This window comes from Rattus norvegicus, chromosome 4, assembly GCF_021556685.1.
Source record: "Rattus norvegicus strain SHRSP/BbbUtx chromosome 4, alternate assembly SHRSP_T2T, whole genome shotgun sequence".
Lineage (NCBI taxonomy): Eukaryota > Metazoa > Chordata > Mammalia > Rodentia > Muridae > Rattus > Rattus norvegicus.
Genome location: NC_141537.1, coordinates 179,000,279 through 179,013,886, shown reverse-complemented (window position 1 = coordinate 179,013,886; position 13,608 = coordinate 179,000,279). Strand labels below are relative to the sequence as shown.

Here is a 13,608-nt window from a genome sequence, read left to right as displayed (position 1 = left end):
CATGTGTTTGAAACTCTTCATTGCCCTTCTTTTCATCACTGTTTGCAAGGTCATATGCTCAGACCTCGGCAGGGAACTGCTCTTCCCTGCCTCTTCTCACACTTCTGACCTGTTTGTACGGGAAGAGTCCACCCTCATGACCTCTGTGTCCCTGACCATCCCTCAGAATTCAACCTTCTGAGAGCGGCTCCAACGTCGTCTGCTGGAATTGACAGCAGTGATGTCCCCTTCAAAGAATGACCCTAAAACACACGTTTCTCCTCTCTGACCCAAACTCTTTCCTCTGCGGTTTCCTCCTGCCATTCACTCCCTCTGTCTTGGAATCTCTTTGGTTCCCGTGTCACCACAACTCTGAGTTGACCTCTCGCTCACACACAGATTCCTCCTCCACCCTCTGTTGGATGGGCTTCGCAACCCGATGATCATGAGACTTGGTTCTTCCTTTTGGTTTCTGACCCCTTTCCTAGAGTATCTATGACTTCTCAACCCCGAGCAACCGGGATCTCCTCACTCAGTCTCCAGTTCCCACCTGCTGGAAAGGTTTCTCCAAGGGGCCAGAGTCGAGACAGCTCAACCTCATCGGCGCCTGCTGGAGCTTGCCTGGAGCTCTTTCAACTCTGCTCTTTCTTGGTCGTTTGCTATCACCTTCGATGGAGCGAGGCCCTAGGTGTCATCTTTGGCTCTGTGTCTTCCTGTTGTTGGTTCCTGCATATTTCTTGATGTTTCCTCCTGGTCCACACCCATTAGGGATCGGCCCTTCCTTGTCTATTGCTCTGTACTTGTGCTTTCAGAACTCTTCATATTCCTGCCAGTGTTCTAGCTCCGCTGCTGAGTCAGCACAGCCTGCAGGGGAAAGTGTAGGTAGTTAGTGAACCCAGATTCACCGTTGACTCAGGCAGACTTCTCACCTCTCGCCTCTTCTTCCAGGGGGTTTTGTCCCCCTCCTGTGGAGATTCTCTCCTGCCTATCACGTTTCCCCTTCTCCTTGGAATGATTTTCACACATGTGCCTCTGTATGCTGGGCTGACTCCCGATTATCCAACCAGCACCGCTCTGTCCTTCAGCCGTCTCCGAGGACAGGGGTAACGGGTAGGGTGGGGGGACCTTGTGGACTTCTAGTGAAGCTGGCATCCTCTGTTCTGCTTCCGTTTTTTGGCATAGCTCCCCTCTGCTCCGTGGTGCTTTCCAGAGATCTCTGTGACTGACTGGGAGGCACTGGGTTGCAATTGTCTCTCTGTCCCGTGAGACTCAGAGCAAATGTGAGAGTGAACTTATTTCCGGAACCTTAGCCACCCCAACTTAGATGTAGCGCCTAGCTGATAGGAATCAGATGAAAAGAAAAAGAACAAAACCAAGTCATGGAACGAATGGGAAGCAGATTAATAATCAAAAGCATTCGCTTAAGATCGAACCAAAAGTTGCACGATAGAACATATTAAATATGAAATACTGAAATAAATAATTATTAGATACTTTTCTTTATGAAAGTGTCAGCGTAGTTAATTGGGGGGGGGTCACAGATTTTTAGAGGGCACGAATATATGCAGCATCTTCTGGTAAAAGAATAGGAGGTGCTAAGACACGAGAGACATTCCGAAGTTTTAAAGTCAGGGTGTAGCTGTGTAAATTTGTTATGACATATTCCAACTTGTGAATAACATGCCCCCTATTAAAAAAAAAAGACTAAAATTTTGTGACAAAAGTAGTTTATTGAAATTTTAATTAAAAATGTCACACATTTTAAAAACTTAATTAAGAGTTTAGAAGGAATTTCATGCATTAAGTAATAAACTGAACTTAGTAGTGATTAAACTTAAGAAATATTCAGAAGTGGCAAATACAGAGGATCAATATCCAACAGTAGGACTAGTTCATTTTAGAATGTGTCCAGAAAGCCTGGAGCTTTTTCACTCAATGTGCTCCTCTCCCCAAAGTGGTGACAAGATTTTAGCAGAGTTGAGCTGAATGGTAGAGCTAACATACAGGCTCCTCACTCCTTCCAGGAAGCAGATGCACAGGACTGCTTTCCCAGCAAGTTAGCGAACACTACCTCAGGTGACGAGCCCCTTCCCACACCCGTCTCCCACCCCTCGGATGCAGGTGCAGGTCTCCTTTGTACAGATTTATCTTAGGCGTGTTTCTCCTTTAACGTTCATTGCTGGTGTGTGGATGGTGAACACCATAGCTCCTGTCTCCCAGAAGCTCTTCTAACACACCCACCTTTTCCACAACGCACACCCCGGGCCCCTCACACTTGGGAACAATCCTCAGCAACCTAGAGTCGTCTTGGAAACATTTCAAACAAGAAAATTACCAGCCAAACTGTTTCCTGCTCCCCACACTCTGCGTGACCACAGAAGCACCTCTGCTCTTGATTTGAGAGAATGAGCAATTTTCATCAGAGGGCAAATTTTCAGCTGAAGAATTTGAGTAGTGACGACAAAGTGTGTGTGTGGAAATGCGCTCCGGCTTCATGTGTAGACCCACCACACACTGTGGTACTGTGCATTTGCTGGGAGGCCTCATTGGGAATATAAAGAGTACCATCTTCTCCAGACTGCTCTGCAACCCTCGTAAGAAAACTCACTACTGAAACCCTGAAATTGGGCTGATATGTTTTGTTTTGTCCCTCTTTTCTTGTCCTATTGGTCTTAGCTTAGCCTTTAAATAATACAGTACTACGAACAATTTATTTGGCCAAAGTAGGTCTGATTTTCTTGTCAGTGTGATAACTGTTTCTCAGAGAAGAGAGCCCCTGGGTTCTTCCTCTCGTTGAAATATGCATTAAAATATGCCGTTTCTCACTTGTCATTTTTAAGATACTTAGACTCTAAAAATGTAAAGTTATAACAAAATATACTCAATAATTACCCATAATAAAATAAAAGTTTCAAATATACAGATTTAATAAAAGAAATGCCCCAGGAATTTTACCTTGTCCCTCATAATGTTACAACTTTTACCCAATAAAACAGACTACCTTACTGAATAATACTCTCATTCACATTTAGTCCACAGTAAAAACAACCACTAAGTCATACATTGAAAAAAAAATCTCCATATAAAAAACAGCACTCTTTTTTATTTAAGAAAATGTATGCCAAGCTTGGTGAGGCACACCTGTAAGCCAAGCACCGTAAGAAGAGGCAAGACAGACCTGTGTTTGAGACCAGCCTGAAACACAGCAAGGCCCTGTTCCCCAACAGAGAGGGAGACATGAACTTGGAAACCCACAGGGAAACAGTAGAGCTACCCCAAGGCCAAGAGAACAGTGGAAAGCCCGGTTGCCCATCAACATTATCAAGGCAGTTCCAGTATTTATGTCCTATCCTAAAACTAATGAGAAGACACACACACAAAAAAAAAAAAACAATAACAACAACAAAAAAAAACAAACAGAGAATGATTGCAAAAGAAAATAGCAACACTGGGATAACCAGCTCCTACACGATAATAAAACATTTCAAGAAGACAGAGTAATGAAGACAGCCTGGCAGGGCATGATGGGCTGGCCACCTAGTGCAGCACAAGCGTGTAATACGTGCCTGACACTGCTGTACCTTCTACTGCCTTCAAAGACGTAGCATGTGAACCCATGTAGTGCTACTGTGTGAGTAAGAACAGGAAACTGCTGAACATCCTCTGCTATACTTCTCTGATAGTTGGATTCCTTTCTGGTCGGTAGATAAGCTGGGTCCCCACAGCATGTTTGCAGACTATCTATCAGTTGATAGATTGCAGGTAAAGGAACTCCCAGTCCATCTAACCTGTTGGTTCATGAGTTCTCCATAAAAGAGCCTGAGCTCTTGGGTCCAAACTACACAGTGAGAAAGAAGTGGAGCTCCTTTATCCAAATAAATTTGTAGTTCGCAGGGGAAACTGGATATGATTTAAAAAAATCACTTAAGACCGGAAGTGTCCTGTTACCTTTCTTGAGTATTAATTTATTAAATTATGAAAGGCAATAATTCTCTCTGCTCCACAGTTGGATGCACTAAGAAATGCCTGATGAGACATTGTGCGAGCCTCAAAATCATCTGAAGGAGGAGTTCAACCTCGCCATGAAGAAACAATGGAAGGGATTGACTGGTGTGAGCGTGAGAGCGTGAGAGCGTGAGAGTGTGAGAGCATGCTGCCGAGTGCAGTCTGGTGCGGTCAAGCACAGAGGAATCCTGCAAATTTGTCCTTAAGATCTACTGGGGCAGGGACAGGGGGTGTGTGATCCGTCGGAAGGTGGTAGAAACATCTGGAGAAAGAGCTAGGGAGGAAGGAAATAGCTACAGGAAGTCTTTCCGTGGTAGTCCCATCTCCGTGGGACCAATGGATGAACTCATGTTCGATTAGAGAGCCTGCCTAAAACAAAAAACAAACAAAAAACAGTGCAAAGTAACTGAGGGAGATACCCGACACCGGCCACCGGTCTCCATCTGCAATGCAAAGCCAGGGGCATGTGTACACATGTGTGCACACATAGAATTAACACTCAGAAGTGTGGTTTATAAAGGCTGGTATCCTCCACTCTGACAACTTTGAACAGAATCTCACTGCTAAATCTCACTGCTAAAAAACAAGAGTGAGGGATTTTTCACTGGGCGGGGGCTTAGTACCCAATGCATTCACTATGTTGGATGTGGAACTCAGTTATCCTCTGAAGAGAGGAGGTCTTCTAGCTGTTCTCTCTGAGGTAGCCCTAAGTCATGCCCTCAAAACCAAGTATCCGAACAACTTTCTGGTCGACAATTGGCTTTACCCTCACTTTTAACGTGTGTTCATTGCACACAGTGATGGGCTTCATAAAGACTCTTCCTTTCACGTGCGTTATTTGATCATAGCCACCGGTGCACCGACCGCCCCTTTCTCACTTCTTATCCAGTTAAGATCCTTCTTACCCCAAGCTCTCTCACTTCCAGTTTCATGTTCTTGACCTGCGCGCGGGCAGTTGCCGAGGCTCATCTCAGGCCTTGGCTGCCATGACTGACGCTATAAGAAGCGTGGGTGGCAAGTGTCCTTGTAGAAGGTTGCATGGGCATCTTTCAGGTCCACATGCAGGCGATGCAAATTGGGTCACGTGGAGGTTCCCTTCTTAGCATTTTGAGGAACTCCCATACTGACTGGATGGACCAATCTCCCCTCAAACTCACCAATCAGTTGTTTCCTTGGCGTCGCTCACATTCTTGTCGATAGCCATTCTGACAGGGGCGAGATAGAATCTGAACGGATGAACATCTGTTCTAGGGACGTAAGGGCTTCAGGGGGTGGAACAAGGGGGCACCAAGACAACTTCTCTTTGATTCGCTCTCTCACGTTCAGCAGGTTCAAGGTCAGCTGCCGCCATTGATGATTCCCGTGTTCCCTCCCGACCAGCGGACCCTCGCAGCAGCTGCCCAACAAGGATTCCTCCTTCCTCCTGGTTTCAGCTACAAGGCTGGGTGCAGTAAGTACTCTGAGCTTTTAATTCCGGAGTGGGTGGAGTTCGCGGCTTTCAGTTGGAGTATTCAATGTAACTGCCATGCCCGGAAATGAGGTTACTCATTGAGCAGGAGATAAAACACAGTGGTGGTTTAGGAATGGTTTGGGTTAGCATAGGTAAGCACGCATCTCAGGTTTGTGCCTCCAAATCAGTACTTGTCCTTTACACCTCCCTTTTATGCCTTCCAGTTCCAGTACATACAGCCAAAATAAAAATCTAATGTCGGGAAAGTTCACTTTTAAAGAACTGTTTTCATACAGTTTTGCATTGTCCAATAATTTAACCCCAAGTTCCCCACAGAAAATGGGATCGTTGTGTCCTCCATATAAAGCCCATTGTAGTTGGGAGGCAAATGACCTTCATAGATTCGTGAATTGTAGACAGCCCCTCCCCCCACCCAGCCCATGGTGATGGTGTTTGAGAAAGCTGTGGAACCTTGGAGGCACAGAGTCCTTCCAGAAGATGTGAAACGTTGGGGTGACCCTTGAAGGTCTATGGCTCCATCTACTCGCTACTTCCTCGTTAATTTCTGACTGTGAATTTTTGAGAAGCCAGCCTCATACTCCTGTCTTGATAGAAGGCAGCCCTTCACGTTGTGAACCAGAAACCGCCCTTCCTCTCTTGTCTCCTCTTGCTGTGTACTGTGTACCGCACTCGTCACTCTTCCTGGTATTTCGAACCTGCTCTCAAACATTTGAAGGGTCCGATCTTTGACCTATGGTGGACAACTTTCTCCTGGTCCCTTGGTGTCATTTATGATTTAGGCTTAAAGGCTAGAAATAAGGGTTAAAACCCCAGGTGCAAAAATGCAAAACATCACTTGGCAGCAGAATTAGAGTTGATTTCTAGTGAAGTTGGGCAGAGACGCTCAATCTAAACCTCATCTCAAACCTTACCTCACGACTATTCAGATCCAGACCTCCATTTTCTCCTCCGTGTAGTTATTTTTTACTGATTTAGCCTACATTGCTTTTGACTCGGTTTTCCCGTGTTTTCAAATGAGTCAACAAATTTTCTTTCCATCCTGGACCCTTGACTTACCCATTTCAGAACACAATTACACAGTTCAAACTCTATAGATCATCCTTTAGTCTAGATGCACAGAATTCTCTTTTTTTAAAGGATAATTAAAGGCTGTGTTCTGAGTATTTAAAATTCTCAGAAAAATTCCCATTCTAAGGATGGAATTTTATATTCTATTGTCACTGTAAGCTTTGTGTCTGTAAGCATAAAGAGTCTTCAGCTCCCTTTCACTTTGTGTAAAGGAGAACTGGTCCTCACTTGAGACACAGGCAGCCAATGCGATTGTGGTTTTGTTTTTGTTTTTGTTTGTTCATTTGTTTGTTTCTGTAATCGAGCTTACTAAAGCAACCGAGAAGCCACTGCTTAAATAAATTGTCCTTTGCTCAGACTGCATTGCAAAGTACGCGTGTAGCACCACTTTCCTTTCCAGAAGAAAAGTTGGTATATTTCTCAGCAAATGTAGAAGTAAGGTCCATTAGCAAATATGTTGCAGAGGGACGTAACGAGGGTGAGCATTAGCCAGACACCTACAGAGCCAGACATGGCAGGAGCACAGGGCTCCTCACTCCCGCTGACAGCTGCCACACTCAACAACTCCAGTCTCCCTGTGTCAGGGACCAAACCAGGTTTTACCTTTGTGGAAACAGTTGGTGTTTTAACTGTTGGATATTCGTGCCTTGAGTGCTTAAAGTTATAGACAATACCACTTCTTCGGTTACCTTGGAAATAAAACTGAGTAAAGCTTTGGCTGCTGCAGACCACCTTCAGCGAGGCACCTTGCCAGACTCTAGAACTTAGCAGAAGTGGGCTGTGAAGGAAAGTGGCCGCCCTTGTTGACACCCGGACCCTCAGGGCAAGCCTCAAGGAGGAGCTGGGTGGGCGAGAGACAAACTCGACTGACTGTCTCCTCACTGATCACATTGCGAGGAGGGAAAAGTGGGGAGGGAAAAGCGGGGAGCAAAATAAAGCCTTCCATGTGTCTGCTCGCCCCACTTCCCCATTGCTGACAACCTGATTTTCTGTACCTGGCAGTCACTTTGAGTATTATGATGCAGTTCTCAGTGACAAACACTGGCCAGCCCACATACCGTGTGGATCCAAAACCAGAGGCTTCTCATCGGCTTGCGAAGTACCAGGCTGAGATCTGTCCAGTTGCTGAAAAGGTGGATAAATGTTCCCCATAGGCATGGCTGAGGAATCTGTCTGCTGCAGTCTGAGTCAACAAACCTTATTTTCAGAAAAAGAGGCTCCTTGGAGAATACAGCTATCGGCGGAGGTGCTGGTCCTGTTTTGAAAATAATAATAAAAATGTTGCCTGCCATGGAGCAGACAAAAGAGTTGTCCCATAGCTCCCGCTACAGGGATGCACAGTGCGGACTGATAACAGTGGGAGTCAGCAGTCAGAGACCTCAGAACACACGGACTAGATGCTCGGAAAGGGAGTAGGAAGGGCATTTCCTCCAGGCCGGTGAGTCTTCATGTCAGGTCACAGCCCTGAGAGTATTGATGACAAACTCTAGCATTCTGTTTGGGCATGTAATTAAACCCAAAATGCACAGCCCTATAAATCCATGCCTTGGCTTTCCTTTTTCTCCCCATTTCTTAAGACCTCAAAAAGTGATTGTAAACTTCTCTCTCTCTCTCTCTCTCTCTCTCTCTCTCTCTATCTATCTATCTCTCTATCTATCTCTGTGTCTGTCTCTCTCTCTCTGTCTCTCTCTCTGTCTCTCTCTGTCTCTCTCTCTCTCTCTCTCTCTCTCTCTCTCTCTGTGTGTGTGTGTGTGTGTGTGTGTGTGTGTGTGTGTGTGTTTGGGGGGTGATAGCATTTGTTTAATATTGTTGTCATTGTTGTTGATCACAGACCTGGGCCCAGTCTTCCTGCCTCAGCCAATAGCATCTTGGGATTAGAGGTAACAGTCTCAGTCTCAGGCCAGTAATAAAGGTGAATTAGTAAATCAAGTGTTATGAGAGAGAGGAGGCTTGACTTTGAAAGGGTCATATGAAAACAGTCTGGGTAGGTCAACTCTATTTTACCCAATTCACTTAAGGAAAGGAAGTAACCCGTTAGTTCTTTCTCAACTCTTAAGCGGGCTACAGTGTGAAAATTAAGTTTATAACACATTATGTACAATTTCAAGACCAATGTATATCTGACAGTACCAGCTCGTTGGAAAGTAATCATGACAACCCATTAAATAAGTCTGGAATGTTAGTTCTGAATTCTAAGGCAAGTGGGCACACATGCAATTTGGTTCAATCACTCCTGGGGAGGGTCTCAGTGTATATACATGGTCTTCAGAGTAGAGCCCCAGCTTCTGAGGAAAAACTTTAACCCTTGAGCTCTGAGATTTCTGCCAGGCACCTACCTTCAAATAAAGGTTTAAGTAGCTTTGGTGCCTGCAAAAGTACTATGTGTTGGAAGAAAGACATATCCCCTGTGGTTGTTTCTCTTAGGAAACTCAACCCTACCTTAAAGGGACTAGATCCATTCGTTGTGTGTGTGTGTGTGTGTGTGTGTGTGTGTGTGTGTGTGTGTGTGTAAGTTGGTGTACACCAAACGTTTACATCTTGGGACAACCTTTAGAGACCTTGGTTGGTGGAAGGATTGAAGCTTGCTCTGCAGTTTTCTCTCTCTGGGCCCCTTCCCTCCATGCCAGGCTTCCAGATGATGATTTTCAAGAGCACCCCCCACCCCCGTTGCCTCTTCCTCTACAGTGTTTAGATTAGAAACAGAATTGGGAAGAGTAGATGACTCAATTATTGCTAGCCATAGACCTCTGTCCTTTTCTCTGTGTGGGCACAACATTTCCAATCCTTCAATTATAATAGTCACAAGCACTGGAAATTTTGACAAGGAAGCATTTTATATGGAAATAATAAAATCTCAAGAAAAGTCAAAATTCAATAAAAGAACAGTTTTTATGCACACTATAAAAAAGAACTGGAAAAGAACTGGCTTGATCACTTAGCACAGGGTGCAGAGTAGAATGTGTCATATGATGGTTGACACAAAGTCACCTTGCTAGAGGGACAGAAACTAAATATCTTGTGCCACCGGCCTGGAGGTGATCTTGGTTGACTCCCAGGGGCATGCTGGGTATTTTAAAACTGAAAGAAAATATAGAGGCATCTGCTTGGCACTTTGTGAACTTCTATATTTAAATTTCATGGACTTTTCTGCATTCTAAGGAGTGGCTGGACTTTCTTTTCTCCTAAAGGTGCCATCACATTGGTATGGCATTGAAAGGGCCTTAACTCAGGAAGGCCTTGGGGATCTCTGCATAGTGTAGTATTGCTGCTGCTTCCTCCTCCTCCTCCTCCTCCTCCTCCTCCTCCTCCTCTTCCTCCTCCTCCTCCTCCTCTTCTCCTCTTCTTCTTCTTCTTCTTCTTCTTCTTCTTCTTCTTCTTCTTCTTCTTCTTCTTCTTCTTCTTCTTCTTCTTCTTCTTCTTCTTCTTGTTTTAACTCTGTTTACTATAGAGTTTGATTCTTTAAACCAGGATGTTGTCGTGAACATAAAAAACAAAAACAAAACAAAAACAAGTATTCCCACACAATTTACAGAACCATGTGTGCTGTTGTGAATATAATCAATGCATACATCTTTAACAGTTGATTCCGCCCTGTTTCTGATTCAGAGCTCTCTGTTGTGTTGGTTTTGTGAAATTCTCCCAGTCCCAAGTAGGCAACAGCAAACTAAGAAGTACTTGGAATGGCGGAGCGTGGAGGTGGGACCAGGTTCTAAGTCCACTGTTTTGGTCCTGCTCCAGCAAGTCTGGTGGTTTGAAAGAGAAATGTCCCACGTAGACTCACACACTTGAGTACCTTGTCTCCAGTTGGTGACACTGTTTAAAACAGTTTTGGGAGCCTTATAAGGTAGATCATTGCTGGAGGAACAGCATCAGTATGGGAAGGCTGTGCCTCCATACTCCTCAGTCCCTCAATTTGAAACCAGGCTGATCTCTTTACTTGATGACTTGATGGCCCACCTCTCCACAGCATTAGTAATGCTCCAATCTGAATTACCACCCCACTACCTCCTCTTCCCCTCCCCTCCCCCTCCCCCCTCCCCCTCCCCTCCCCCTCCCCCTCTCTCTGCCTCCCGTGTGTAGATGAAAGTGATATCTTCCTCCCTGGCTCTGCTTTTGCTCCTGCCTGTGTGACAACCTTTCCCTGACATCACAGGCTCTTTCTCCAGTAGGGACACATTCAGCCATGGCCAGCTCAAGGGCTTCTTTACAGGAATAAACACTTCCAAACTCAGCAACGGAATCAGACTCCCCCCAAGGCTTTGACTTATAAAATCTGAGGAAGGGAGAGAATTAGGGGTTTAGGGGGAAAATTAATCCCAATCGTCCTAACACAATATGGAAGGAGGCCTGGAGATCTGACCAGACATCCCCTTCCTCTGCTTACTGACCTGGGACCTGCAGTCTGAAATGGTCAGGACCTGGACACTGGTTTAATAAATGTGTACCATGTCGATGGGTTTTGCCTTATGCTTTGGTGACTGTCGGACACTGATTGCCTATGACCCGAGTGTCTGCCGACACCGTGGACTCTGTTACATCAGAAATTAGTGTGTGGTCTTCCAAATGCCAGAGCACAGGCCCTGTGCACCAGAGAGACACAGTGGAACCCGCAAGGTCTCCCGCCAGGCAACGACACATGTGGTATTAAGTAGAAACAGAAACATGTCAACAGGCTTGCCTGAGGAAGTCGATGGTATTTAATTCCTAAGCATTAATTTTATTGTGGCATACGAGGAACTAATTAACTGAGAGTTTCCTTTCTTATAGGAAGAGGAAACACTGTTCAGAGAACTGATGCCGAGTAAATACAGCGTATCTCAAGTTTATTAAGCCTGGCTTATCAACGTCTATTTACTTAAGCTAATCTCATAAGGCAATTAAGTCTTTCTATCATTATGCTGCTATTTTATGTAGCACACTTCTGAAAAATTAATCGATGTGCTAAGATGCAAAAAGAGCATGCGATTGAATCTCGGAATCGCTGGTTTCACAGAGCCGGGAGTGATTAAGTACAGTTCCTTCAAAAAAAAAAAAAATCACGTAATTGTTTCCAACTCGAGCCTAATAAACAGACAAGTGGAAACAGACACGTGATGAACGCTAACGGGAACAATCCCGAAGTTGGAAGTAATAAAGGGAGCTGTAAAGGTGGAGGGGGAATCAGGTTAAAATCCCTCGCTGCCTCTCCAGAGGACCTGAGCTGATTCCCAGCACCCAGGTTGGGTGACTCACAACCACCTTTAACTTTATCTCCAGGTGACCTGACGAGTCTTCTGTCCTTTGAGGGCACCTGCATGCATGTGGCACACACATGGACACATAAATAGAAATCAATTTATATCTTAGAAAGGGACGAGCTTCCAAAGAAGGAAGCATTTCCATCAGCATCCCCCACAACTGCAAACTCTGCTGTTTCCCTCATCTGGTCTCCAGCCTGATCCTTGAAGAAGTTGGGGTGGGGGTCACACTTACAAATGCTTGGGGGGCCTATGCTTTCATGACATCATCTTTTCTCAGTGTCTCAGAAGGTCACCACTTCCCTTTGTGCCTTCACTCTTTGAACACCCAGGCAGCCACGGGAGCAGTCCCAGATACTTCATACGATAATTGATATTTTTAATTGACTCGTTATAACCGTTTCTAAAGAAGACAAATCATTGTCACATCACAACTGGGTATTAAGTGAGCAATCCAACTCTGAAAATAAAGACAGATGAGCAGAATTAAAATCCTGTCACTCATTCTAGGTCACAGCCCAGTTGAGTCCACCCATTCCAGGTGGCTCTTTCCCAACCTCCGGGGACAGCTGTGCTATGTGCTTCCCTTGGAAGTGTGGGGTTCTGTTACATCACCCTCCAGGTGCCATTTAGAGTCTTGTAGGCTAAGAGGCATCCCACATGTATTTCCCACTGGCTGCTTTCCTCCCCGCCGCCCAGTTACATTTCTCGTCACCGTGGCCAGTGGATGGCATGAGGCAGTCTAAGTGAGGAAGGGGTTTGGGGGCTTGAAGTCCACCCTGGGGAATGGTGGTCGTGGGAGCCCGAGGGGAGCACTCACAGAGTTTCAGCTGTAGGAGCCGGAGCAACCAGCGTCCTCTGGTGGAGTGCTTCCTCCTAAAGGTTCCACAACCTTCTAAACTGGAGGCCAACCATTCACATGTACCTCTGGGGGGGGCGAGGGGGCATGTCCATGCAAGCCAGGACACCTGAAGACCACAGACTCTGAGCACAGTCCCGGAAATGAGATGTCTGCCCTGACACACGGAACAGCGCAATGTATATAAAAAAATTTAAAAATCTTTAATTACATGCTAACCCCTAAGGACAAGCCAGATATGAAAGAGAGAGCAAAATCCATTGTGTCTACATTGACTTAAAGGAATTCCCTTCTTTTAAATTGCTATGTCTCAATATTGTAATCCTACTAGGTCCATTTCCTCTATACCATTCCATTCCTCGCTAAGACACGGAGGCAGGCCTTAGACGTATATTCTGGCATAGTTCTAGATGCAAAAGCAATTAGTTTATGAATGGGCCTCTCAAGGTGAGTTACTGTGTAGCCATTTAAACGCCACCTCTGCGGTAACACTAGAACGCAGAAGCGAAAGGCACCTTGCGAAGAAGTTCCCCTTTTCAGAGACAGCAAAGCTGCCTAATCCAGGATCTTCATCCCCACTAGAAATTTCCAATTCTGGCCCAAGAGTTGATGGTAAAACAGGCACTTCATTGATGATACGCAGAAATGTCTGTTCTGAGAGGCATTTCCTAAAGTGTTCATAAATTAATCTCTTTCCAAACTAGCTATGGAGGGGACTATTAAATAGAATAAAGTTTTCATTGCCACGCTACATTAAAAAGTCATAAAACTATTTTATTAAAAGAACCTCCCATCGGGAAAAAAAAAAAAAGGTTAGCCCGTGACAGAGCACCTACAAGCTAACGATGTTCTCTCTCGGAGTGTCTTTTTTAAAATATCTATAGAGCCAAACAAGGCCCAATATATTTTACCTTCCCAAATAAAATTTCACTAGAGACATTTTGCATCCATCCCTTATTGTCTGGCGGGAGTTAATACAAAATATTATC

At 45.1% G+C, this 13,608-nt stretch overlaps 2 protein-coding genes across 51 annotated transcripts in view; one reads left to right on the top strand and one right to left on the bottom strand.

Annotated features, from left to right (window-relative positions):
• The window catches only part of Sox5 (SRY-box transcription factor 5), a 955,418-nt gene that overhangs the window by 822,926 nt on the left and 118,884 nt on the right, over nt 1–13,608 (top strand). For 33 of the 47 annotated variants that reach the window (XR_015685240.1, XR_015685248.1, XR_015685247.1 and 30 more), the window contains 1 exon segment: nt 5,314–5,434. Coding sequence is in view for 34 of the 47 variants with exons in the window: in XM_087655720.1 (XP_087511846.1) it covers nt 5,314–5,434 (121 nt within the window). In the remaining 13 variants the exon portion in view is untranslated. 47 annotated transcript variants of the gene reach the window in all.
• Nucleotides 1–13,608, bottom strand: part of LOC147995138 (uncharacterized) — an 84,976-nt gene that overhangs the window by 64,930 nt on the left and 6,438 nt on the right. For 2 of the 4 annotated variants that reach the window (XR_015687143.1, XR_015687144.1), the window contains exon 3: nt 12,116–12,220. The exons of the other annotated variants lie outside the window; for them this stretch is intronic. The gene's annotated coding sequence lies outside the window, so the exon portion shown is untranslated. Of the gene's footprint in view, nt 1–12,115; nt 12,221–13,608 lie in introns of those variants that run through there. 4 annotated transcript variants of the gene reach the window in all.